The 27,496-nt window shown below is 43.0% G+C and overlaps 1 protein-coding gene across 1 annotated transcript in view; it reads left to right on the top strand.

The window, feature by feature from the left end:
* AMPH (amphiphysin) overlaps window positions 1-27,496 on the top strand; it is a 467,360-nt gene that overhangs the window by 400,908 nt on the left and 38,956 nt on the right. Inside the window, exons 26-28 of the mRNA XM_029587079.1 lie at window positions 1,758-1,790; window positions 19,335-19,394; window positions 22,454-22,573. Coding sequence (XP_029442939.1) covers window positions 1,758-1,790; window positions 19,335-19,394; window positions 22,454-22,573 — 213 coding nt within the window. The remainder of the gene's footprint in view (window positions 1-1,757; window positions 1,791-19,334; window positions 19,395-22,453; window positions 22,574-27,496) is intronic.

The raw sequence follows: 27,496 nt of genomic DNA, 5'->3' as shown, positions 1-27,496 counted from the left end.
GATGATAGCTTACTGCAGGCAAAACAGCACACAATAGAAACAATAGAGAAGGATGAAGAAAACTCAGTGGGAGAAGCTGTGGATCCTTCTGAAGAGGTAGGCACTGTAGCAGCAAATAGCGAGATCATAAAATCTGCGGATGGGTTAGAAGAGAACGGTGATGCAGTGCGTCTTGAAACCTTGACCAATCAAGACAATAAAACTATGGAGAACACTGACAGAGAAAGTGCTGGTGAACCAGAACACAGCGGAAGGCAATCTAAAACTGTAGGCATGAATGCTGCTACTACTACACGAGGATTTAAAAGGGCACGTCCAGTCAAGGAAATAACTAGAAAATATGTTGAGTCTTCACTGAGCACAACATTAGAAGACAGAGAAGACATAAGTCTTAATGATAAAGTTATGGAATATCCCTTAGATTGTCTTCAGAATGTAGCAGATATCGAAAATCAGCATCATGGTATACAGTGGGTAGATGTCACTGAAGCAGGAGGCAATATTAATTTGAGGAATACAGCAGTTGAATGCATGCAAGAAGGAGAGGGCCCTGAACACTGATGTCACAAGGTACTCAAAACAGGAAGCAGAAGGTGGTGGAAATGTTCTATCTAATGATGAATTACTGAGTGCAGAAGAGATTGTGTGCAAAACTGAAAACCACTCTTCCACCCACTCCAGAGTGGTGACACTGCTAATGAATTTGATGTTGCCGCTACAGCCTTTGAAAAAGATTGTATGCAATGGTCAGTTTCCAGTGATAGGGCTATTAAAAGCTACTGCCAGTTTTATTTAGGTATGGCTGAAAATAAAATTGTATATAGGGTGCAAAAGTCTTTGCATGGAAACTGGGAGACTAGACCCCAGGGTATAGATACAAATGAGATCTGGCCGGCCAACTGAAATACAACAATCAACAGTGATCGCTGGGACTTCTCCAGTTCATCTGTTGGATGTGATCTTTGGATCCATTTCCCTAAGCAAGAAGTCTCAAAGGAAGATGAATTGGATGTGACATTGATAGGGTCTAGTTTGAAATGGCACATTCAAGGCATGGAATTACATGAGCACTCTGGAGATGTAAATGTCAGTGCGAGTCAAGAGGCATCCGTGAACCAAGGTTCACCTGTGGTTCAGGAAAGCCTTACCTGCACTGAAGCAAATTGAGAGATAGCGAGACCGAATGATCTGTTTCAAGAAGCAAATTCCAGAAATGCCAGCATGGAGAGTTCATCTAATCCCAAAGACAACGAGAACAACAACTCCGATTTATCTGAAGATGAACTTGCTAACTGGAGACATGGATTGTTGTACCAGGAAATAGAGGCAGTTGAAGAGGTACCACTACCTACTCTAGTGTGTAGTATAGTAGACAAAATGTTCCCTAGGACATATGTAACCTTGTATTTTATGTGTGGTCTGTTGCTTATTCCTCTTCTAAATGTTTACTAATTTGATATGCACAATGTCATACTGTCCAATCATATATGTAAGCTGAGAAAATAGGATTTCTGTGAAAACAACCAAAATCAGGATACATTTGTATCCTGTTCACTTTGCTTGCTTGATTTATACTTTCAAACTGTAAGTCATTTTACCAGCCTTTTTTCTCTGTTTGAACTGGAACATACTACCATAGGCACAAAATGGGAGAACATTTTTGCTTGTTCATCTGTTCAGTTTGAAATATTTTCGTGTGTGAAAAAATATTTGTGAAACTTGATTCTTGATTTGTTCTGATGTTTCCTTTTGCTTAGGCATCCAGCAGTGCATTTAACGGATTCACGCAGGTGAGTAAATGTGCTTTTTATGTAATACACAAAAAGTATTTTTCCCCATTCAGTGCCTGTGAAAAAAAACCTTTATTGAATAAGGTCCTCTGTGTTGTATTCTGTCCAGTCTGAGTAGACTGCGAGTGCACAGTTTAGCAATTTGCAATGCAGAGGCACTTTCTATTTAAGAATAGTCATGTGAGGGCAAGAGGCCTGAACAGAGATGTGCGGAGTTGTTGAGTTGTAGACTTTTTTTAAAAATAAAAATAATCAGATGTGGATTCCTAGAAACTGTTGACTCTGCTTTGGAGTTAGAGACAATTTGTCCAAGTGAATGGGAGCAGAATGTGTAGGAACCTCCAAGCACTGCTGTCCTGAAAAAGGACCCGGTACTGAAGCAACCTCTGATAACCCAGAGAGTAGTGCACACTCCGCCCTAAGGCTGGCTTGCACTGCAGTTGTTACTAGAAAACTTTTGCATGCCTCTTGACAACTTGAACATGTATCCAGGTCTAAACATTTTGAGGACCATGACCTAAACATTTTTCCTGTTTAACTTGATGGCACTCAGTGTTAATTAATGACAAAGCACGATTTATTCAAAATCATTTAAAATGTAAAAAACAAAAAAAATGTGTACAGAGGTCTTTTGTAATAATCGCTAAAACTGTGGGCTTTTAGGATATTTAACATGCAATCCGCTCACCCTGGTGAATTTTTAGAAAATGTCAAAGTTAAAACTCAACTCTGATTGCTATCCTCCAGCACACATACACGTAGAAAATAAGGATAATCCAAGAGGAACCCACTGGTTTTCATTTTATCAATACAATGGGAGAAGCTTTGTTTTCATGAGAGCTCATTCCACTGCTTACCACAGTATACTTAAGGGCCTTTGCACTGAAAGTTGTGCCCCGCCCCAACCCACACACACAAACATATACCCACACATCGCCACACACCCTTCTTACACATCTCCCACTCACAAATACTCCATACCCACATACATACCTCCCACCTCAGAGTCCATACCCACATTTACACCTTTCACACACAAATACTCCATACCCTGATATACAACTCCCACACACAAATACTCCATACCCTGATACACAACTCCCACACACAAATACTCCATACCCACATACACACCTCCCATCACAAAGAGTCCATACCCACATACACACGTCCCACCACAAAGAATCCATACCCACATACACACCTCCCACGCACAAATACTCCATACCCACATACACACCTCCCACCACAAAGAGTCCATACCCACATACACACCTCCCACGGACAAATACTCCATACCTACATACACACCTCCCATCACAAAGAGTCCATACCCACATACACACGTCCCACCACAAAGAATCCATACCCACATACACACCTCCCACGTACAAATACTCCATACCCACATACACACCTCCCATGGACAAATACTCCATACCCACATACACACCTCCCATCACAAAGAGTCCATACCCACATACACACCTCCCACGCACAAATACTCCATACCCACATACACACCTCCCACCACAAAGAGTCCATACCCACATACACACCTCCCATGCACAAATACTCCATACCCACATACACACCTCTCACACACATATACTCTATACCCTGATATACAACTCTCACACACAAATACTCCATGCCTACATACATACCTCCCACACACAAATACTCCATAACCCGATACACACCTCCACACACAAATACTTCATACCAACATATACACCTAGCACACACACAGAGTCCATACCCACATACACACCTCCCACACTCAAATACTCCACCATACCCACCTACACACCTCTCACACACACTCTATACTCACATACACAACTCCCACACACAAACACTCCATACCCACATACACACCTCCCATCACAAAGAGTCCATACCCACATACACACGTCCCACCACAAAGAATCCATACCCACATACACACCTCCCACGCACAAATACTCCATACCCACATACACACCTCCCACCACAAAGAGTCCATACCCACATACACACCTCCCATGGACAAATACTCCATACCCACATACACACCTCCCATCACAAAGAGTCCATACCCACATACACACGTCCCACCACAAAGAATCCATACCCACATACACACCTCCCACGCACAAATACTCCATACCCACATACACACCTCCCACCACAAAGAGTCCATACCCACATACACACCTCCCATGGACAAATACTCCATACCCACATACACACCTCCCATCACAAAGAGTCCATACCCACATACACACGTCCCACCACAAAGAATCCATACCCACATACACACCTCCCACGCACAAATACTCCATACCCACATACACACCTCCCACCACAAAGAGTCCATACCCACATACACACCTCCCATGCACAAATACTCCATACCCACATACACACCTCTCACACACAAATACTCTATACCCTGATATACAACTCTCACTCACAAATACTCCATGCCTACATACATACCTCCCACACACAAATACTCCATAACCCGATACACACCTCCACACACAAATACTTCATACCAACATATACACCTAGCACACACACAGAGTCCATACCCACATACACACCTCCCACACTCAAATACTCCACCATACCCACCTACACACCTCTCACACACACACTCTATACTCACATACACACCTCCCACACACAAAGAGTCCATACCCACGTACACACCTCCCATACATAAATACTCCATACCCACATACATACCTCTTACACACAAATACTCCATGACCACATACATACCTCCCACACATAAATACTCCATACCCCGATATACATCTTCCACACACAAACACTCCATATCCACCTACACACTTCTCACGCCTTACCCACATACACACCTCACATACACAAATACTTCATACCCACATACCCACTCCCCCATCACACACACACACACACACACAAATATACATACACATATCATTTTACACCCTTCTTATCCACCTCCCACACACAAATACTTCATAGCCAGTGCTATTACTAGCAACGGTAACATGGAATCGACTTAGTTTTTGGGTACTTGCCAGGTTCTTATGGCCTGGATTGGCCACTATTGGAAACAGGATTCTGAGCTTGATGGACCCTTGGTCTGACCCAGTATGGCATGTTCTTATGTTTTTATACCTACATCACACTCCCCCAAAACACACGCAAATGCACATCCCTACATAAATATACCCCATCCCACTCTCCACCCCTCACTCACCCCCAAATACATCCCACACAGTCCTACACACACACACACCACGTAGATCACACATATACTCCACCATACCCACCTACACACCTCTCACACACACTCTATACTCACATACACTCTATACTCACATACACAACTCCCACACACAAACACTCCATACCCACATACACACCTCCCATCACAAAGAGTCCATACCCACATACACACGTCCCACCACAAAGATTGTGAAGATTGTGTGTTGTGTGAATAGGTACTATTGTGTATTTGTGAATAGGTGCTATTCTTTGTTAATCAGCACAGCAGTGAGTCACTCAGGAAATCTAACTGAAAGGTCACGCAGGAAATCTAACTGAAGTGTACATCTCCTAAGGGATTATTTTGCACTAATTTACTTTAGAAGCACATTATAAATTAGAAGGAAAGAGCTCAGTAACCCACATTCCAGTGGAAACACTGAGAGGAGAGGATCACCTTGCTGGTGGCTGAAAGGAATCAGTAAGTTTTTGCTTGGGACATTGACATTGACTTTTTTTAAAAGTATTGGGGCAAAGTTAACTATTTGGGAATATTATTTAGTGTGTTTGTGTGTTTGTGCCTTTAATAGTCAGTCAGTGAATAAAACAAGTTAGACTGTTTGCATTTTTAAATAGTCAGTCAATAAGGTAGCAGTAGGTAAGCAGTAAATACACAAGTTAGACTGTTTGTATTTTTAGTCAGTCAATAAGGTAGCAGTAGGTTGGCAGTGAATAAATAAACAAGTTAGACTGTTTGTATTTAGTCAGTCAATAAGGTAGCAGTAGGTAGTGTGTTTATTTTTTAAAAGTCTGCCTGACTATTAAAGTGTCCTCCAGACTTTTAAAGAGCTAAGTGTTTTATTTAATAAATAACTGAGTGCATTGTATTGAAAAACAAAAAAAAAACACAAAACAAAAAAAAAACCCCACAAAAAAGTAGCCAGAAGCTAGAAATAAGCTAGGAGCAGTATATACCAAAGTAAAAAAGTTGAATAGTTCAGCTCAGTTACTCACCTTGGAAAGGTGTTGAGGTAGTGTGATTAGGTTTGAATAGAGAACAACATTTGTTAATCAAGGGAGCTGTGAGTCACTCAGGCTGACTAACTAAAGTTAGACTGTTTGTAATTCCCAAACCTCCCACCCCTCGCCCACCCACCCCAAGCTCATCCCTTAATTTATAGGCAGGTGCCACTTGCACAAAAAAAAAAAAAAAAAAAAAACCCCATCAACAAAAACTTTATTGAGAATTCGATCAGACCCCAGTAGGCCACTACCAGACATATAGTGAATTCACTAATACATTTAAAGGAACTTAGACACATTCCTACTCCCATAGCAACCTAAAACTTAACTAGGAACTGATCAAAATTGAGATGAAGGCAGCAGTCCAGCAGCAAGAGGGGGGCTTCCCAGTCTTTTGCATCGAGTGTCACATGTATGATTTTTTACCTACCGGTGAGAAGTTGTACATGTGCATGCGATGCAAAGAGCTCCTGGCTCTCAGAGAACGAGTCCGATCTCTGGAGGCTAGAGTGGCAGACCTGGAGGAGCTGAGGGAGACAGAGAGGTATATAGATGAGACCTTCAGGGACATAGTAGTCCAGTCCCAACTTCAGACTGGCAGCCCTGGTGCTGCCTTGGAGGAAGAAGGTCTCATAATGGGAGAGCACCAACCAGATGTAGCAGGAAAGGATCCTGTAGCAAGGACCTGCTCTCTAGGTGATGCATTGTCCTTTCGCACTGAGGATATCTCCCCAAGGCCTACTGCCCAGGAGGGAAGGGTTAGGTCGGCCGTCATAGTTGGTGATTCGATTATTAGGAATGTAGATAGCTGGGTGGCGGGTGGGCGTGAGGATCGCCTGGTAACATGCCTACCTGGTGCAAAGGTGGCGGACCTCACGCGTCACCTAGATAGGATTTTAGACAGTGTTGGGGAGGAGCCGGCTGTCGTGGTACACGTGGGCACCAACGACATAGGAAAATGTGGGAGGGAGGTTCTGGAAGCCAAATTTAGGCTCTTAGGTAGAAAGATTAAATCCAGAACCTCCAGGGTAGCATTCTCTGAAATGCTCCCTGTTCCACGCGCAGGTCACCAGAGGCAGGCAGAGCTCCGGAGTCTCAATGCGTGGATGAGACGATGGTGCAAGGAAGAGGGATTCAGTTTTGTTAGGAACTGGGGAACCTTTTGGGGAAGGGGGAGTCTCTTCCGAAGGTATGGGCTCCACCTTAACCAGGGTGGAACCAGACTGCTGGCGCAAACCTTTAAAAAGGAGATAGAGCAGCTTTTAAACTAGAACAAAGGAGAAAGCCGACAGTCGCTCAGCAGCGCATGGTTCGGAGAGATGTATCTTTAAAGGATACTAATGATGCATTAGAATTAGGGCATCCCGACAGTGAGGTTCCAATAATTAGAAAAGTAGTCCAAGTGCCTGTAACTAAAAACTACCTGAGCTAAAAAATTGTAACTTATCCCTATCAATTAAAAAGCAGAATAAAAATACAATCAAAAAACAAACTTTGAAATGTTTGTATGCTAATGCCAGAAGTCTAAGAAGTAAGATGGGAGAACTAGAATGTATAGCAGTAAATGATGACATAGACTTAATTGGCATCTCAGAGACATGGTGGAAAGAGGATAACCAATGGGACAGTGCTATACCGGGGTACAAATTATATCGCAATGACAGAGAGGAGCAGTCGGGAGGAGGTGTGGCGCTTTATGTCCGGGATGGCATAGAGTCCAACAGGATAAACATCCTGCATGAGACTAAATACAAAATTGAATCTTTATGGGTAGAAATCCCTTGTGTATCAGGGAAGACTACAGTGATAGGGGTATACTACCGTCCACCTGGTCAAGATGGTGAGATGGACAGTGAAATGCTAAGAGAAATTAGGGAAGCTAACCAAATTGGTAGTGCAGTAATAATGGGAGACTTCAATTACCTCACAAAATAAACGTCGCATAGATTATAATTTTTTAGATTTTTTTATGTGCATAGAATTTATCTGGAACAGTGGACCATCATAACACCCTTGGTTTTTTAGGCAGTAAGCCACACTTTCAACCTTACAGGGTCATGTTTAATCATCGGTCCATTAAATGTCTTTTGTCTTCTTTATTCAAATGTTCTCTTTCTCCTTCTTTTTTATCTTTTTTATAATTAGTAAAATCCTTTGTAATAAATTCAAAGACGGAATTGCCTTACTTGTGCGGAGCGCCGCTGCGCTTCCGACCTTTATCTCCTGTGCCGCCGCGCTATTATCTCCAGCGCTGTCGTGCTTTACTTTGCAATAAATTTAAGACGGAATTGCCTTACTTGTGCGGAGCGCCGCTGCGCTTCCGACCTTTATCTCCTGTGCTGCCGCGCTATTATCTCCAGCGCTGTCGTGCTTTGTAGGCGAAAAATACTTCTGGGTTTTTTGTTGAACTTCCGATTGAATGTGCTCACACACTTTAGAGCTCCTGCAGTCCGACGTACGTTTCGCGATTTGCGCTGCTTCAGGGACTGATCGGGAAGTTGTAGAGTCTAGGCTTGAAAAAATGCAAGGTTAATTCCCGCCAAGATAGCTTCGATATTTAAATGCTACTATCCAGTTCATATGGTATTTAATACCTATGGAGATAATAATAGAACTAGTACCACACATATATTACTTTTGCACAAGTACTGCTTAGCAAAAAAGGCACTTTTCCCCATGGATTACATTTCCTTCTTACCGCATTCAGCCGCCTAATCCTCTTGTCGGCGTTGTACTGAATTGCCGCGAGATCTGGCATGATTTTATAGGATCACCATACTGCACCTGTGTGTGTTGATTTGACAGGTGTGGATTCACATAAAGTGAATCCACTCGATTTCTTTATTAAGACCACCAGGGGTCACTGTGCGCAGTTGAAAAATCCAACGTTGTTCACATTGGCGTAGTTTCTTGATTCGATCTCCCTTTCTCCAGTGTGGGTGAATTACTTCTAAAATTGTCCATTTAATGTCTAGAAAATTGTGATTGTATTCTTTGAAATGTGCAACTAAAGGTTCCTCCAACCGGTCTGTGTTGAGACAACATTTATGTTCCGTTAGTCTAATTCTAAACGGACGTTTAGTCATGCCCACATAAATCAGTGGGCATGGACAAATGATAGCATATACCACAAAGGAAGATCTACATGATGTTTGAGGCAACCCCACTATCTGACCTGAAGGTAGTGTGATAGTGGTCTGTGGAGATTTTAAAGCGCAATGGGCACAATTTACACAATCTATAATGGGGTCCAGTATGTTCACCGGTTCATTGAAACTCAAATGGACCACCTGATCTTTTATATTTCTGCCTCGAGAATATGCTATCCGAATGGGTTCCTTAAATGTTGGGTGGATTTCTTGGAGGATTGACCAGTGCCTCCGAATGGCTCTACTAATCATTGGGGTGGCCAATGTATGTCTTATCACCAAGGTCTGCTGGTTCGAATCCTCACGCTGTCTTGGCAAGAACATAAAATCCCGGTTTGAATAGAGGGCTCGGTGGTAAGCTTTTTTAACACTGGATAAAGGGTATCCTCGCTGCAAGAATCTATCTGCCAATGCTTGGGCCTGTTTTTTGAATTCAAAGTTGTCCGTACATATTCGTCTTATTCGCATGAATTGTCCTACGGGTAAATTCAACTTAAATGTGGCAGGGTGAAAACTGTCAAATCTTAGGAGATTGTTGCGGTCACTTGGTTTTCGATACAGAGTGGTGGTCACGGAATCTTCGTTTTTAGTTATAAGGATATCTAAGTATGATATATTTTGATGATGGAAATTTATAGTGAATTTTAGGCATGAATTCTGCGAGTTAAGCCAAGCGTGAAATTCCAATAAGGAGGTTTGCGATCCTTCCCATATGATGAACACGTCATCTATATATCTTTTCCAATGTTTCAAAGATGATGACCATGGGTTTTGTTGTATATATTGGTCTTCAAAGGCTGATACAAATAGATTTGCTACATCTGGTGCCATGGCGGCTCCCATAGCCGTTCCCCGAATTTGTAGATAAAATTTATCTTGAAATGAGAAGTAATTATGACTCAACGTTAGATGCAATAACTCAATGATGTAAGATGTAGGTATCCGTTGAGGATATGGGCGTTTTTTTAAGACCATTGATATTACAGTGAGCAATTCCTCTTGCGGGATTACTGTATATAGCGACTCAATATCCATGGTGACCAACAGACTTTGAAGACTTTGAAGACCAATATATACAACAAGACTTTGAAGACCAATATATACAACAAAACCCATGGTCATCATCTTTGAAACATTGGAAAAGATATATAGATGACGTGTTCATCATATGGGAAGGATCGCAAACCTCCTTATTGGAATTTCACGCTTGGCTTAACTCGCAGAATTCATGCCTAAAATTCACTATAAATTTCCATCATCAAAATATATCATACTTAGATATCCTTATAACTAAAAACGAAGATTCCGTGACCACCACTCTGTATCGAAAACCAAGTGACCGCAACAATCTCCTAAGATTTGACAGTTTTCACCCTGCCACATTTAAGTTGAATTTACCCGTAGGACAATTCATGCGAATAAGACGAATATGTACGGACAACTTTGAATTCAAAAAACAGGCCCAAGCATTGGCAGATAGATTCTTGCAGCGAGGATACCCTTTATCCAGTGTTAAAAAAGCTTGCCGCCGAGCCCTCTATTCAAACCGGGATTTTATGTTCTTGCCAAGACAGCGTGAGGATTCGAACCAGCAGACCTTGGTGATAAGACATACATTGGCCACCCCAATGATTAGTAGAGCCATTCGGAGGCACTGGTCAATCCTCCAAGAAATCCACCCAACATTTAAGGAACCCATTCGGATAGCATATTCTCGAGGCAGAAATATAAAAGATCAGGTGGTCCATTCGAGTTTCAATGAACCGGTGAACATACTGGACCCCATTATAGATTGTGTAAATTGTGCCCATTGCGCTTTAAAATCTCCACAGACCACTATCACACTACCTTCAGGTCAGATAGTGGGGTTGCCTCAAACATCATGTAGATCTTCCTTTGTGGTATATGCTATCATTTGTCCATGCCCACTGATTTATGTGGGCATGACTAAACGTCCGTTTAGAATTAGACTAACGGAACATAAATGTTGTCTCAACACAGACCGGTTGGAGGAACCTTTAGTTGCACATTTCAAAGAATACAATCACAATTTTCTAGACATTAAATGGACAATTTTAGAAGTAATTCACCCACACTGGAGAAAGGGAGATCGAATCAAGAAACTACGCCAATGTGAACAACGTTGGATTTTTCAACTGCGCACAGTGACCCCTGGTGGTCTTAATAAAGAAATCGAGTGGATTCACTTTATGTGAATCCACACCTGTCAAATCAACACACACAGGTGCAGTATGGTGATCCTATAAAATCATGCCAGATCTCGCGGCAATTCAGTACAACGCCGACAAGAGGATTAGGCGGCTGAATGCGGTAAGAAGGAAATGTAATCCATGGGGAAAAGTGCCTTTTTTGCTAAGCAGTACTTGTGCAAAAGTAATATATGTGTGGTACTAGTTCTATTATTATCTCCATAGGTATTAAATACCATATGAACTGGATAGTAGCATTTAAATATCGAAGCTATCTTGGCGGGAATTAACCTTGCATTTTTTCAAGCCTAGACTCTACAACTTCCCGATCAGTCCCTGAAGCAGCGCAAATCGCGAAACGTACGTCGGACTGCAGGAGCTCTAAAGTGTGTGAGCACATTCAATCGGAAGTTCAACAAAAAACCCAGAAGTATTTTTCGCCTACAAAGCACGACAGCGCTGGAGATAATAGCGCGGCGGCACAGGAGATAAAGGTCGGAAGCGCAGCGGCGCTCCGCACAAGTAAGGCAATTCCGTCTTAAATTTATTGCAAAGTAAAGCACGACAGCGCTGGAGATAATAGCGCGGCGGCACAGGAGATAAAGGTTGGAAGCGCAGCGGCGCTCCGCACAAGTAAGGCAATTCCGTCTTTGAATTTATTACAAAGGATTTTACTAATTATAAAAAAGATAAAAAAGAAGGAGAAAGAGAACATTTGAATAAAGAAGACAAAAGACATTTAATGGACCGATGATTAAACATGACCCTGTAAGGTTGAAAGTGTGGCTTACTGCCTAAAAAACCAAGGGTGTTATGATGGTCCACTGTTCCAGATAAATTCTATGCACATAAAAAAATCTAAAAAATTATAATCTATGCGACGTTTATTTTGTGAGACAAGTGTAGTTCGTTGCACTTAATAATTAACTGTTCTTATATAGTAGACTTCAATTACCCCAATATAGACTGGGTAAATGTATCATCGGGTCACGCTAGAGAGATAACGTTCCTGGATGGAATAAATGATAGCTTTATGGAGCAATTGGTTCAGGAACCGACGAGAGAGGGAGCAATTTTAGATCTAATTCTCAGTGGAGCACAGGACTTGGTGAGAGAGGTAACGGTGGTGGGGCCACTTGGCAATAGTGATCATAATATGATCAAATTTGATTTAATGACTGGAAAAGGAACAGTGTGCAAATCCAAGGCTCTCGTGCTAAACTTTCAAAAGGGAAACTTTGATAAAATGAGAAAAATTGTTAGAAAAAAAACTGAAAGGAGCAGCTACAAAAGTAAAAAATGTCCAAGAGGCGTGGTCATTGTTAAAAAATACCATTCTAGAAGCACAGTCCAGATGTATTCCACACATTAAGAAAGGTGGGAAAGAAGGCAAAACGATTACCGGCATGGTTAAAAGGGGAGGTGAAAGAAGCTATTTTAGCCAAAAGATCTTCATTCAAAAATTGGAAGAAGGATCCAACAGAAGAAAATAGGATAAAGCATAAACATTGGCAAGTTAAATGTAAGACATTGATAAGACAGGCTAAGAGAGAATTTGAAAAGAAGTTGGCTGTAGAGGCAAAAACTCACAGTAAAAAACTTTTTTAAATATATCCGAAGCAGAAAGCCTGTGAGGGAGTCAGTTGGACCGTTAGATGATCGAGGGGTTAAAGGGGGCACTTAGAGAAGATAAGGCCATCGCGGAAAGATTAAATGATTTCTTTGCTTCGGTGTTTACTGAAGAGGATGTTGGGGAGGTACCCGTAATGGAGAAGGTTTTCATGGGTAATGATTCAGATGGACTGAATCAAATCACGGTGAACCTAGAAGATGTGGTAGGCCTGATTGACAAACTGAAGAGTAGTAAATCACCTGGACCGGATGGTATACACCCCAGAGTTCTGAAGGAACTAAAAAATGAAATTTCAGACCTATTAGTAAAAATTTGTAACTTATCATTAAAATCATCCATTGTACCTGAAGACTGGAGGATAGCAAATGTAACCCCAATATTTAAAAAGGGCTCCAGGGGCGATCCGGGAAACTACAGACCGGTTAGCCTGACTTCAGTGCCAGGAAAAATAGTGGAAAGTGTTATAAACATCAAAATCACAGAACATATAGAAAGACATGGTTTAATGGAACAAAGTCAGCATGGCTTTACCCAGGGCAAGTCTTGCCTCACAAATCTGCTTCACTTTTTTGAAGGAGTTAATAAACATGTGGATAAAGGTGAACCGGTAGATATAGTATACTTGGATTTTCAGAAGGCGTTTGACAAAGTTCCTCATGAGAGGCTTCTAGGAAAAGTAAAAAGTCATGGGATAGGTGGCGATGTCCTTTCGTGGATTGCAAACTGGCTAAAAGACAGGAAACAGAGAGTAGGATTAAATGGGCAATTTTCTCAGTGGAAGGGAGTGGACAGTGGAGTACCTCAGGGTTCTGTGTTGGGACCCTTACTGTTCAATATATTTATAAATGATCTGGAAAGAAATACGACGAGTGAGATAATCAAATTTGCAGATGACACAAAATTGTGCAGAGTAGTTAAATCACAAGCAGATTGTGATAAATTGCAGGAAGACCTTGTGAGACTGGAAAATTGGGCATCCAAATGGCAGATGAAATTTAATGTGGATAAGTGCAAGGTGATGCATATAGGGAAAAATAACCAATGCTATAATTACACGATGTTGGGTTCCATATTAGGTGCTACAACCCAAGAAAGAGATCTAGGTGTCATAGTGGATAACACATTGAAATCGTCGGTTCAGTGTGCTGCGGCAGTCAAAAAAGCAAACAGAATGTTGGGAATTATTAGAAAAGGAATGATGAATAAAACGGAAAATGTCATAATGCCTCTGTATCGCTCCATGGTGAGACCGCACCTTGAATACTGTGTACAATTCTGGTCGCCGCATCTCAAAAAAGATATAATTTCGATGGAGAAGGTACAGAGAAGGGCTACCAAAATGATAAGGGGAATGGAACAACTCCCCTATGAGGAAAGACTAAAGAGGTTAGGACTTTTCAGCTTGGAGAAGAGACGACTGAGGGGGGATATGATAGAGGTGTTTAAAATCATGAGAGGTCTAGAACGGGTAGATGTGAATCGGTTATTTACTCTTTCGGATAGTAGAAGGACTAGGGGACACTCCATGAAGTTAGCATGGGGCACATTTAAAACTAATCGGAGAAAGTTCTTTTTTACTCAACGCACAATTAAACTCTGGAATTTGTTGCCAGAGAATGTGGTTCGTGCAGTTAGTATAGCTGTGTTTAAAAAAGGATTGGATAAGTTCTTGGAGGAGAAGTCCATTACCTGCTATTAAGTTCACTTAGAGAATAGCCACTGCCATTAGCAATGGTTACATGGAATAGACTTAGTTTTTGGGTACTTGCCAGGTTCTTATGGCCTGGATTGGCCACTGTTGGAAACAGGATGCTGGGCTTGATGGACCCTTGGTCTGACCCAGTATGGCATTTTCTTATGTTCTTATATACACCTGGTCCCAGCACATGTATACCTCCCCAGATACAGGGAAAATAAATTATTCCGTTTCTCTGTTCATTTCCCTACACAATACAGACATACACACTTCCCGCAACAGATCTTGCCCAACCACACACATTTATCCCTCAGTGCACACACCATCACCAACATATACCCACTTATATGCCTCACATATACTTATATACACGTATATCCACTAAACACCCCTGTACACACATTTCTCCACACCCATCTGATTTCAACCCATAACCATACACCGTCACAAACACATCTGATGCATACAAATGCACAGTTTACGCTAAAAGAAAAACCACACCCCCAACTCTCATACACACAATCCTTCCACAAACCCCTCCTTTCCAAACAAACCCATACGCACCCAAAAACACATAAATACCTCACACATTCATCCCCCCAGATACCTCCTCTCACACACACCCATCCTATACACAGATCTATATCCCCACATATACACCTTCACCACCCATGCACACCCATCCTTGCACACCACAGACATTTCCCCCACATACAGTCCTACCACACCCCTTCTGCACATCGATGTTGGAAAGCACTCCCAAGGCCATGCCTCTGCATGCTTTCCCTACTTATTATATGTTGCACTGGTTGTAGTAAAGCAATGTGTATATTTTTAGTGTCTGGACTTAGCACCTTGCTCCTTTTTTCAACTTGCAATTTTCCACTTTGGAAATGCTCACTCAGCCTTTTCACTAGATCCAGGATAAGGCCAACACTCTTAATACAGATTGAGCTGGGTTCAGGTCTCTGCTTGAACTTTCCCCTCCAGTAGTTATGCATGGATCAATTGGTGTTGGCAGGAAAGGGTTTCAAATGGTACAACAAGAGAACTTCAGGTTCAAATTTGAGCACTTGTCAAAGGTTTTTTGGGTTGGTTTTTTTTTTTTAAATACCAGCATAGTTTGCAAAGTTTACATGAAATTCCAACTTTTGAAAAGGATCACTTGCTTATATGGTGCTTATAAACTGCTGTTTTCGAAGGTCTTCTGTAGACCTGAAATGTTTCTAGACCTAGATGAATACCATTTGTCATTTATGTTCTTGCAAAACAAGTGGATGTTTCCCTCTCCTTCTTGCTGTTCTTCCAATGGCAAGCAATCGTACAAGATGAAAGTTGCAGGTCCAAACCATGTATGCTTTTGCTGTCGAACAGAATTTTCACTTTGAATCTCAAACAATTGAAAAGTTGATGTATGTAAATATTTTCAACTCATCATTAAGAAATATCAGGAGGCAAAACAGCTTGTTATTGTTTACACCTGTGCCCATAAACCTTCACAAAGATTCACTTTTTGTAACCTTTGCCATCTGCGCTGTTGAATACAGTAATAAATGACCGACAGACTTTGGTCAGAAAATGTACAGCTTCAGTAGCAGAATACCAGTGGTTCTGTCTGACACTGGGAATAGTTGTGGTCAACACCATTTTTTCTAAAGACAGTAAAGTATTTTCCTTTGGAGGAGTAGCTTAATGCTTAGAGCAGTGGCCTGTGAACCAGGAAAGCCAGGGTTCAAATCCACTGCCACTCCTCATGTCCTTGGGCAACTCATTTCACCCTCCATTGCCTCAGGGCCAAACTTAGGGGGAGATCCATCAAGCCGTGATATTTTATTGTGGGAGGGGTAGAATATCGCAGTCTGATGGGGCAAAGTAGACTTAATGTACTTTTTCAAAATGGTGTTGTCCAGCCCGGAGCTAGGGGGCACTCTGGGCTGCCACTGAACTACCAATGATTCTACTATGAGATAGTGGGAGGGCCCCCTAGACCATCAAGTCCTTATTGGATTTAAGGGGGGCCCACCAGGCACCAGGGATTGTGTTCTATTTCAGGAAGGGGTGGCTGGGAGGTTTGTCTGGTGGGGGAGGGGACTGAGAAGGGGAGGGTTGATGTGAAAGGAGGTGTTTTATTAACAAAAGAGGAGGGGTTTGGGGAAGGGGTGGAGCATCATCACTCAGTTCTAAAGACAATTTTTTAAAATTTTGAGTTCACACCTCCTCGAGAGGTGGCAAGGGAGTGGGTGGGGTCTCAGATGACCCCCAAGGGGGAATTTATAACTTCATGGGGTAGGTGTTGGTCCTCGGGGCCCTAAACTTTTTACCGCAGGAGCTTTGGGGACCATGCTATCGACCCACTGCTCCTGCAGGAAAATAGTTACACTTTCCTCAAACACAATAAAATAACGGCACTGATTTTTTTCAAAGTCGGCCATGATATTTTATTTGCATAGAAGTAAGTATGGATTGGCTGCTTTGCATGAATTTGCAAAATTAATGAATGCAAAATTCATGCAAAGCAGCTAATTGTAATAGGGGTGTGTTTGGGGTCTAACTACCACTTGATATCATGAATATCACACAATATCACGATATAGCGATATTGTGCAATAAACAATGTGAATCATGTGTTAAACGCTATTTAATGTGCATTATAGTCTTTTGACAACTTAGTAAATTCGGGCCTTAGATCAGGATGGCCCGCTCTGGTCCTCGAGAGCCACAAACAAGCCTGGTTTTCAAGATATCCACAATGAATATGCATGAGATAGATTTGCTTATAATGGAGGCAGTGCATGCAAATCAATCCATGCTTATTCATTATGGATTTCCTGCAAACCAGGCCTGTTTGTGGCTCTTGAGGACCAGAGTTGGCCACCCCTGCCTTAGACTGTGAGCTCTCTGGGGACAGAGAGCTCACAATACCTGAATGTAATCTGCTTTGAAGTGCCGAAAGGCGGAATATAAATCAAATAAATAAATAAATAGAATGGCAGAGTTACCAAGAATGAGTGGGAGAATCCCGGATTTGCACTAGTTAAATCTTCCCACAGCTTCTCCATGTAACTGGCTGAATCGCTGCAAAATCATGTAACATCTTCCCACAGTTTTTTGGATTTTGGCCAACACTTGCCCTATTAAAGCTGACACAGGAACAGCACTGCAGGCTTCAAGCATCTCCAGGTCTGCCATGAAAGTCTTGCATGTGTTTTCATTGTCTTCATAAAAAAAAAAAAAAAAAAAAGAATTTAGTTTGCAACTGCTGTGAATTTCAGAGGTCTCATCATCGGTAGTTGAAATTAGAACATCTCTGATGAGGTCGTAAATAAGCTCCAGGTCCACTTCAAACATCTCTGTAAGATATTTACTGTAAAGCTGCGCTGCTTTTGGAAGATGCCCCCCTATGAAAAAGGTATCCTAGCACTCTGCCTGCTTGGGAGAGGGAAATGCCAGACTTCCCCTCATTAATTCATGAGTCGCATCCATCTCCTCTTCCCTTTGTTTTTAAACCTTATTATACTTTCAATAAACAACATTTGGGTTACGGTGGTTGAGGCAGCTGTCAGGTTTTGAGGATCTAATGCGTTCTAAAGTGTATGTTTTCTGTAATTCTAGCAGTTTTTCCATTCACAGTGTATATAGTAACTTGGCAGTTCTTGAACAGAACACCAGTATCTTATTTCCTTTGATGTCTTCCACAAGAAAATCCTTGTGATCATGGGCAAGCTCTATGTGGCCTTTTTGAGTACCGGACACACTTATTCCTGGGAAAATTCTGTCTCCCCCCCAAATTACAATTTTGACACACAATATTTTGAATTCTGCATTTTTGCAACTCGTCCCCTCATAGCCCATCTCAGCACTCTCAATCTCCCGCCCCCCACATACATAGCCTGTCGCTTGCACATAACCATCCTACCACTGTTCTGGGCCTCTACATTGCTGGTCCTCCCACCAGCTCCATGAGAGCAGTTCTGCTCTGGCTCCTCTTCTCAATCTCTCTGCCATTGTATCCGAAGCCTCTCCACTACTTCAGTTCCTCTGCTCTACAGATCTCTTTGTTGCTCCCATCTGTCTCCGGCTTTGGGCCTCTCCACTATTCCTGCCATCATCCCTGGCTCCTTCTCTGGTCCATGTGCATCTTGGGCTCCTCCTCACTCTGGTGTGTGGGTTTTAGCCAGTACAATTCCCATATTTCAGTGCTGTTTTTGTGAGAACGGTGCTGGAGCTTGGGAACAGCCAGGGTTCAAATCCGCCGGAAGCCGTGCAGCAGAGCAAGATAGAATGTCGGAGGCTGAGGTGCCTGAGCAGCAGAGTTGGAGCCAGAGCTGATGGCAGGAGCCCAAACAATGGCAGAAAATAGAAGAACCTGCAAGAGGAAGGCAGCAAAGCAGCAGCAGCAGTCAGACAGTGATTGGTTTGGGAGCGTCAATGGTTGGGGGGTGATGTGTTTCAGTTTAAACCAAGGATACATTTTTCTTATCTGAAAATTTTTTTTTTGCAGATTATTTATATGTTTGTCTGCTAGCTATCTGCAAGCTGAGCCTGTCAGATAATATTTTTCCTGTTATTTTTCCCTTCCGCTTGTAGCCAGATGCAGCTAATTCACTGTTCACGATGCAGTCGGATCAGAATGTGATGGACTCCTTGGTGAGTTATGTAGCTTTTTTCTATGACACTGTAGACTGGGCTTTATTTATTTATTTGTTCTGCACGTTTCACTGTATGTCAGGCACTTCCTCTCAGGAGGAAATGAGGGAAACCTTTTTACTGACAAGCATCTGAAATAGAAGGAAAAAATAGACTTAACATACTCAACACGGCACAATTAGTCGCAGAGTGACAGTTTAGCTTTATTGTAGCTTCTGTGCTTTTTAACATTTTTTATTATTGGTAAACCATCCGTAGCCAAGATAAAAGGGAACTGAGTACTGTAGCACTGACCAGACAGAAATGACCCCCCCGAAAGGTAACCAGTGGCATACTAAGGGGGGAGTGGGGGGTGCGGTCTGCCCGGGGTGAAAGCCGACACGGGGTGCCAGCCAGAAGGGGGGGGGGGTGCCATTGAGAGGAAGGCTGAGTGGAGCCCATTCTGCTCACAGCAGTAGAAGAGGAAGGCCAGTGGGCCACAAGTGGAGAAGACAGTAAAGAGAGAGGATGGATACCGCAGGCAGTTGAAGAGGAAGAGGGCCACAATGACCTCATGTGAGCCTATTTCATAGAGAGAAGAAGGGGGTGCCTAAGTGTGTGTATGTATGGGTGTTAAGAGATTGGGAGCCTGTGTGTATGGGAGTGAGGGGTGATGTGTGTGTGTATATGTGAGTAAGAGATTGGAAACTTGCATGTGTCTATGGGAGTGTTTGTGTGTGTGTGTGTATGTAAGAGACTGGGAGCATATGTGTGTGTATGGGAGTGAGGGTGCGTAATTGTGTGTGAGAGGAAGCCTGTGTGAAGGAGTGTGTATGTGTGAGGGAGAGACAAATGGAGGGGAGCCTATGTGCAAGGGTCTGTGAGAGTGTATGCAAGAGAAAGACGGAGCCTGTGTGAGGGAGAAAGGAACCAGAAATCACTGGGGGGGGGGGGGGGGGGGGGGGCGGAGAAGTGAACCTTGTGGGGTACCAAAGGAAGTATCTACCCCAGGTACAAAATGCTTTAGGTTCACCATGTTGGTGCAGTGAAGCAGTAACTCTGTCACCTGTATATATGCTCTGCTTAGTGATCCAGTCTTTTAATAGACCTGTGGCAGGATGATGTAAGAAACAGTGAAAAATGGGCAACTTACGGGACATGCTCTTTAGCTGACTGGTACAGTCCTTAGTTTGGAAGATTGTGTGTTAAAATGCTCAGTGACTCAAGCACTTAACCCCCAATCTCCAATGTCAGGAGTCAGGAGGCCCCCCCAAGCTGGCCAAAAGTTCCGGTTGGGTCCAACGGGGGTCCCCTCGCAAAGGAATACAAGGATGGCTTCCTGACTCCCCGCTGGACCACCAGGGAGTTTTGGTAAGTCTTGGGGGGGGATTAAGGAGGGTGAGGGGTTTAAATTTTTATTTAGGGAACCGGTGAACGTATGGACAGACCCTCAACTTATGGAATTCTCCATATGTCCATATTGAACGAAATCGACCCTCAACTTCAACTTATCAACGCAAACATTTTGTCTGCACATCCCTATACGGCAGGGTGCTTGCAGGAGTGAAATGTGTGAAGGCAGCCCCTTCTGTATTCTGGCATGACTGCTAGGGTTGCAGAGTAGCAGTACCAGTGATGGCGCCCTTGCTTATGATAGATGAAACTCCAGTGGTATATGCCCTAGCATTTGTAAAATTGCAGTGCAAGGGTTGAGTACTGCATGGTGTATATACAGTAAGGGAAACGTATCTCTTTGAATGCTGTCTCTTCATGAAGAGGACTACTGTAAGTGAAAGAGATGTAGAATTGTGTAGATATGAACAAATCTATTTTTTAAAGTTTGACACATACTGGCCTTGCATGCTAGCAGTTCCTCTGGCTCTGCAGCTTGCTAAGACATTAGCAGTTTGTAGTCTGATTGTAATAAGCATTTTTTGATGTAAGTGCAGGTGTTTTCTGCATTGATTCCTGTGGGTCCAAGGTGAATATGTATTTCAGAATTATGCAAATGAGATATAGTGATTAAAGTGCAAGCAGGTGATTTTTCTTCTTGCCTTTAGTTCACATGGACATTATGACCCAAGCATGCTCAGTGTAGCTTCCTTGTCTTTTTCTATAGGGAACAGGAGTCACCAGTTAAACTTTGCATATCTGAAAAGGGATAATCAGGTTTATGGATAGGAAAATGAGGCAGCTAATGTATCTTGCAACATGCCTCATTATACAGCCATTTTCACCTTATTTGACTTCCCATGCAGCCTCTGTGCCAACTTTGAATGGCAATTACTTTTATTTACATGCCTGGCCAAATAGCTGTTCACCTCAGTCTCCTTTCTGAGGGGAATATTTTTCAACTGGAAACTCCAGGGATAAAAATCTTAAATTTCTATAAAAAAAAAAAAAAAGGTATTGAGTGATAAACTCTGTACTAGATGGATGAATAACCAATGATTGAGCTACTATCCATCAACCAAGTATTTATGCTGTAGACTGATAAACAACTTTTGGAGGATCTGAAAGTGTCTACATGTTTCACTGACAAACAAGCGGACTGGGAGGGAACTTTCCTACCCCCAACCGTAACCTCCCATCCCCTTCCCCTCTCCTCTCCACCTTCTAAAACCCTTTTTAAAATTCTTTTACCTTTTGTTGTGCAAATTGCTTCAGGGCCTGACCTTAAGTAATTTGTGTGCCCTGGCAGCCGGCCGGCACGCAAGGCTCCGGGACAGCGAGGAATGGCACTGTCCCGGGGTTTATGCGCGTGGCCGGGCCCATTTGAAAATTGGCCCAGTGTGCATAAGGCCCCGCCATGCGTGTAAACCCCGGGATTTTACGCGCGCAGGGGTTTTAAAATCTGGCCTTAAATGAAAAGCTGATAGAAGAAGAAACTTCTAGAATATGAGAAAGGGCAACATTGATGTAGTTGCTAACAGGAAAGACCTGGCACATGAATGGCTGAAGTGCATCAAACGAGATTGGGATGTATATTTAACACTGTCTTGAACACAGTTCCTCTGGACTGACCCTTTCAGGCACTTTCTCACTGTGTTCTTGTTTATGATTTTTTGTCTCAAATGAAGACTGAGGAGGAAGCAGCTCCTTCCGTGGAGCCCACGATTGACGAGCGTGAGCCACCCCCTCCAACCCCAGCAGCGGGCACTCCGCCCGCTGAGCCCAGCGAGCCAGCAGCAGAGGCTGTGGTGAGTTCCCTCCAATCAGAAGTTCCCATTCCCTTACATCATCCCATCATCTATTGTCATGTTTTCATCCATCTCCTACATTTCAGCCATCCTTCCCAAGTTCATTCTCACTATGGTTTTGTCCAGGATTTGTTGCAAAGTTTACTACAGATTCTGCCTGTGCTATAGCAGTCAGAACTACTGTATGAGTGTAGCCAGCTGCTACTGGACACTGTTCATTTTTAAAGCCTTTCATATGGAAACTGTTGTGTCTCTTGTTCTGGATTCCCATTGAGGAGGGGAAATTCACGGCCAGATAACAGGGCTGTGACATTCTAGTGAGCTGGCTGAAGTACTGCAAGTTTAGATGTCGTCATACTGGGGGGAAATCAGAAAAGGAGAAATTATATGTTTTTCATAAAGAACTCTGTTTTTAGCATGCTGTGCAAATAAAGTAGCAAATGTTATGATTTCGTATTTAAGGTTCAATAATAAGTTGGAGTGCACATACAATTCCTAATCCTGATAATACATATAAATGCATAAAGAACTAATTATTTAGAATACAAATTTACAAAAGTGTGTTTTATTACAAAAATGAATCAACATCCAAAATACAAAATGTCATATATGTGAATGTCTCAACAATCACATATGCTATACCGGGTGGGTATATATTGTGTGAACTTATTAAAAGAGAGCAACGTTTTATTTTTAGTTGGAATACCTTTGAACCTCATGGATTGAATCGTGAGGTTGAATGGCATAATTTGCTATGAATATTACATTGTTTCAGTTATAAATTAGTGAGGTTATGATATTATTTTAGTTCACTTAGGGGTAGATTTTCCTACAGGGCGCCCTCGCGTACTTTTGTAGGTGCATCAGGCGCAAACAAAAGTACGCTGGATTTTAGTAGATACGCGCGGAGCCGCGCGTATCTGCTAAAATCCTGGATCGGCGCGCGCAAGGCTACCGATTTCGTGTAGCCGGCGCGCGCCGAGCTGCGCAGCCTACCTCTGTTCCCTCCGAGGCCGCTCCGAAATCGGAGCGGCCTCGGAGGGAATTTGCTAACGCCCTCCCCTCACCTTCCCCTCCCTTCCTCTACCTAACCCACCCCCCGGCCCTGTCTAAACCCCCCCCCTACCTTTGTTGGGGGATTTACGCCTCCCAGAGGGAGAAGTAAATCCCCGCGCGCCAGCGGGCTGCTGGCGTGCCTAGACGCAACCCGGGGGCGGTTCCGGAGGGCGCAGCCACACCCCCGGACCGCCCTGGGCCGAAACCACGCCCCCGGGCCCGCCCCCAAAACGCAGCCGACACGCCCCGAAAACGCCGCGCCGATCGGCCCCGCCCCCGACATGCCCCCGACACCCCCCCCCTCGGAAAACCCCGGGACTTACGCGAGTCCCGGGGCTCTGCGCACGCCGGCAGGCCTATGTAAAATAGGCGCACCGGCGCGCAAGCCCTGCTCGCGTAAATCCGGGCGGATTTACGCGAGCAGGGCTCTTAAAATCCGCCCCTTATTGTTTAGTGGAAATGTGGGTTTTAATTTTCAATCATGTCACCATAGGAGATATGTTTTGACCATCGGTTACAGACGGCTGCGACCGCGTCTACTTACATCTTGTGTTACTCTGCTCCCCTCTCCGGGCCTGCTCGCGGCAGGGGCTAGCCTCTACTGCCACGTACCTCAAGGTTCCTCGTGGCGGCTGGGATGCCGCCGACACCCACGCCAACTCTGAGCCTTCCTAGGCGTGCGTGCGCACCACCAGGCCCTCTTTTGAAGATGCTACAGTGGGAACCTCAGGGGCATCCCCATCTGATGACATCATTTGGGCAGGGTTCTTAAGTACCCCCTTTGCCCCTTGCTAGCTGACTTGGCAATGAGTTCCATCGTTACTCTACTTGCTCCTGTGATGATTGTCTCGGACCTTCCTTGGACTCTGGACCCTGGCTCAGGTACCCACTCCTCAGGGGCCTGCTTGCGCTCTCTCTGGGGATGTTGTCTCCTGGCTTCTCCTGCTCCTCGGGCTAGCTCTGCCCCTTCCAGGAGTCCTACCCGCCGGCTTCCCCGCTCCTCGGGGTTGTCTCTGGGAACACTCTCACCACTTGGGAGACTTATCTCCGTTCTCCCCCCTTCCTCGGGGCAGTGCCTATGTTCCACACTGGTGACTGCCTGTGCTTCCCCACTCCGGGGTAGTGCCTACGTCTTACATCAGAGACTATCTGTGCTTCCCTGCTCCTCAGGGCAAGTGCCTACGTTCCACACCGGTGATTGCCTGTACTTCCCCGCTCCTCGGGGTGGTGCCTTCATTCTCATCAGTGACTGTACTCTCACCTTCCCCGCATAGGGTTGCTTATGTCATTACCTGGAGACCCGACACGGGCTTCCCCGCTCCGTGGGTTAGCCTATGTCATAGCATCAGTACCTTTCTCGCTACACAGCTCCACCCCTCGGGACTCTCTCAGCAGTATTCCTCCTGCACTTCCTGCCTTGAGCTTCCTGCTCCTCGCGTCTGCCTAGCGCCACTCTCTCGGAGGTCTTTGCTCAGGTACTGCTCTCCAGCCCAACCTGAATACTGTGGGGCTCCTTAGTGTTGTGTCTCTCAACTCCACTCCTCGGGACCTCCCCACAGACTCGCTCCTTGAGCTCCTGCTGCATCTGACCTCGCCTCCCAATGGTGTGGACCTGTGGGACTCCTCCCCACAGGTGGTAACAACTCTCACCTCAGGCCAAGGGTCCACGAAACCCACAAACCATAACAAGATACATAACTCTTTATGTCTTTGTATTATTAAAGCATTTTAGTCTTTAATCACATAGTGTTTAACAGCCATGTTGTTTTTACAAGCTTAGCTGTCTAGTGGAAAAGACACCGTGTAGTTTTCAATCAGGTCGTTCCGAACAGATCGTTGCATGTATAGTTAGTTTTGGGATTCTGATAGATTGTAAACTCAAACTCATTGGGTTTGTATTACATGTTTTTTTTCTTTTTGAATAATTGTATGATTGGGAGATATTGGTAAGATAATTTGTTTAGAAATAGTTTTGAGCCAATAGATGTGCCACAAATATGCAGTTTTTCAGATCTCTTTCAGACCCGCAAGTAAGCGGGCGGGCTTTAGATGATTTTTGGACGTGATAGGTTGTACTATTGAATGTGATTTCCAGTTACCCCTTTATATTCAGACGTTTATGCTCATGCATGGTGTTTTTTTGTGCAACGTATATTGTCTTTCTGTCTGTGGGTTGGCGATGACAGATCGGATATTCAGGTCCGTATATGGATGTTGTGGTTTTGATGCAGATATATTATCCATTAATTTATTAGTTGAATATAAACAGGTGGGGTTTTTTTTGTAGATCATGATATTGAAACGTGCTAGAGTGAAAACAGTTGATAAGGCATTACCGGATGATGCCGTTAAGATGTAATTCATCTTACCATTTTGTTTAGAGTAGAACGGTTTTGGTTTCAATAATGATTACAAAATTATCTTTTTAGATAAAGCACTATGCCGATATAACAGACTAAGTTGTGAGAGTATGAATTTTCATGGGTATATCCTCAAGATTTGTACATATTGAGGATTTATTGGAGCAATATTTTCTTCAATAAAATTTTGATTTGAGTCAATTGGCACTTCAATCCAAAGTTAAATGGTGACATCCATCTTGGAAACTCATATATATAATATTACAATATTTACATTAATTATATCTAATAAAAAATAAAAGATGAAGATGAATCCCCTGAAGAAGCAAAGTAACGAAATAGCAGGGCCAGTTGTCAGATTAAAAAGAGATTGAAGTGATTAAAAAGGGATTAAGAATTGTAATCAAAAAATTGCCTTTATGTAATTAGAAATTTTAACAGGTGTATGTTGTTTATTTAAGAGTAGTAATATGGAGTGATTTTTAAGTATGAGTTTGTGTGTTGTTTATGAATGAAGTGTTGGTGGGTGATTATTATTGTCATTTTTGAGATTTTATAAGTAAAATATTCCAAGTTATGTATAGCATACATGATTGTTGAGACATACACATATATGACATTTTGTATTTTGGATATTGATTCATTTTTTAATAAAATACATTTTTGTAAATTTGTATTCAAAATAATTATTTCATTATGCATTGGTATGATTTTGTATTTCACATGGATGTGAGCAGTGATTATTATGAAGGAAAGTAAAATACTATAAGGCAGGAATCCTAGCTCAACAAAACAACTATATATTTAAGTAAAAGTTCCTGTGGCAACAGGTACCACAACCGGATAAATGGCTGCAATCGGAATTAGATGTTTTGAGCCAAAGATGAGGGCCACCTACTGGAAGGTAAGAATATTCATTTTGATAGGAACTGCTAGCAAAGGAAAAAATGAAAATGAAATTAGAAAAATATAAAAAATAATTTTAAGTTTTGTAAACATGTATTAAGCTGCTGCAAGCCCCAGCAGGCTTCATCAACCATATAATGCCTACCAAATCTTGAAGCTTAATTGGCCAGCTGAAATCAGTGATGTGCTGGAAGGGGCTTTTGGGGGGCTCTTAAGAGTCCCATGTTAAATTATTTTACTAAAACAAAGATTATCTCACCAATTGGTGTAAGGCTGACGAAAGCTGCTGGATAAGACATTGACAGCTTCACAAGAGGCTGATCTCCTGACCTGAGAGAAGTTATGCACATTCTATGAAATAGTGCATGCTGTTTTTATAGCAGGACTTATATGCAGGACAACCTGCTTGGCATTGACAAGGAAAAGAGCCTTTTCGGTTATCGGCCCGACCCTGTGGAATTCCATTCCTGACTATCCGGATGACATCTAATCGCAATGAATTTAAAAAGATGCTTAAAACTTTTTTATTCAATGAGGCCTACAAATATAATATCTGAACCTAATCCAAGGTCTTTCTGACATTGCTAAAGTCAACAAGTTT

The sequence above is a fragment of the Rhinatrema bivittatum genome, chromosome 2, assembly GCF_901001135.1.
Source record: "Rhinatrema bivittatum chromosome 2, aRhiBiv1.1, whole genome shotgun sequence".
Taxonomy (NCBI): Eukaryota; Metazoa; Chordata; class Amphibia; order Gymnophiona; family Rhinatrematidae; genus Rhinatrema; species Rhinatrema bivittatum.
Note: the sequence above shows the minus strand (reverse complement) of the source record. Positions and strands in the feature narration are given on the sequence as shown.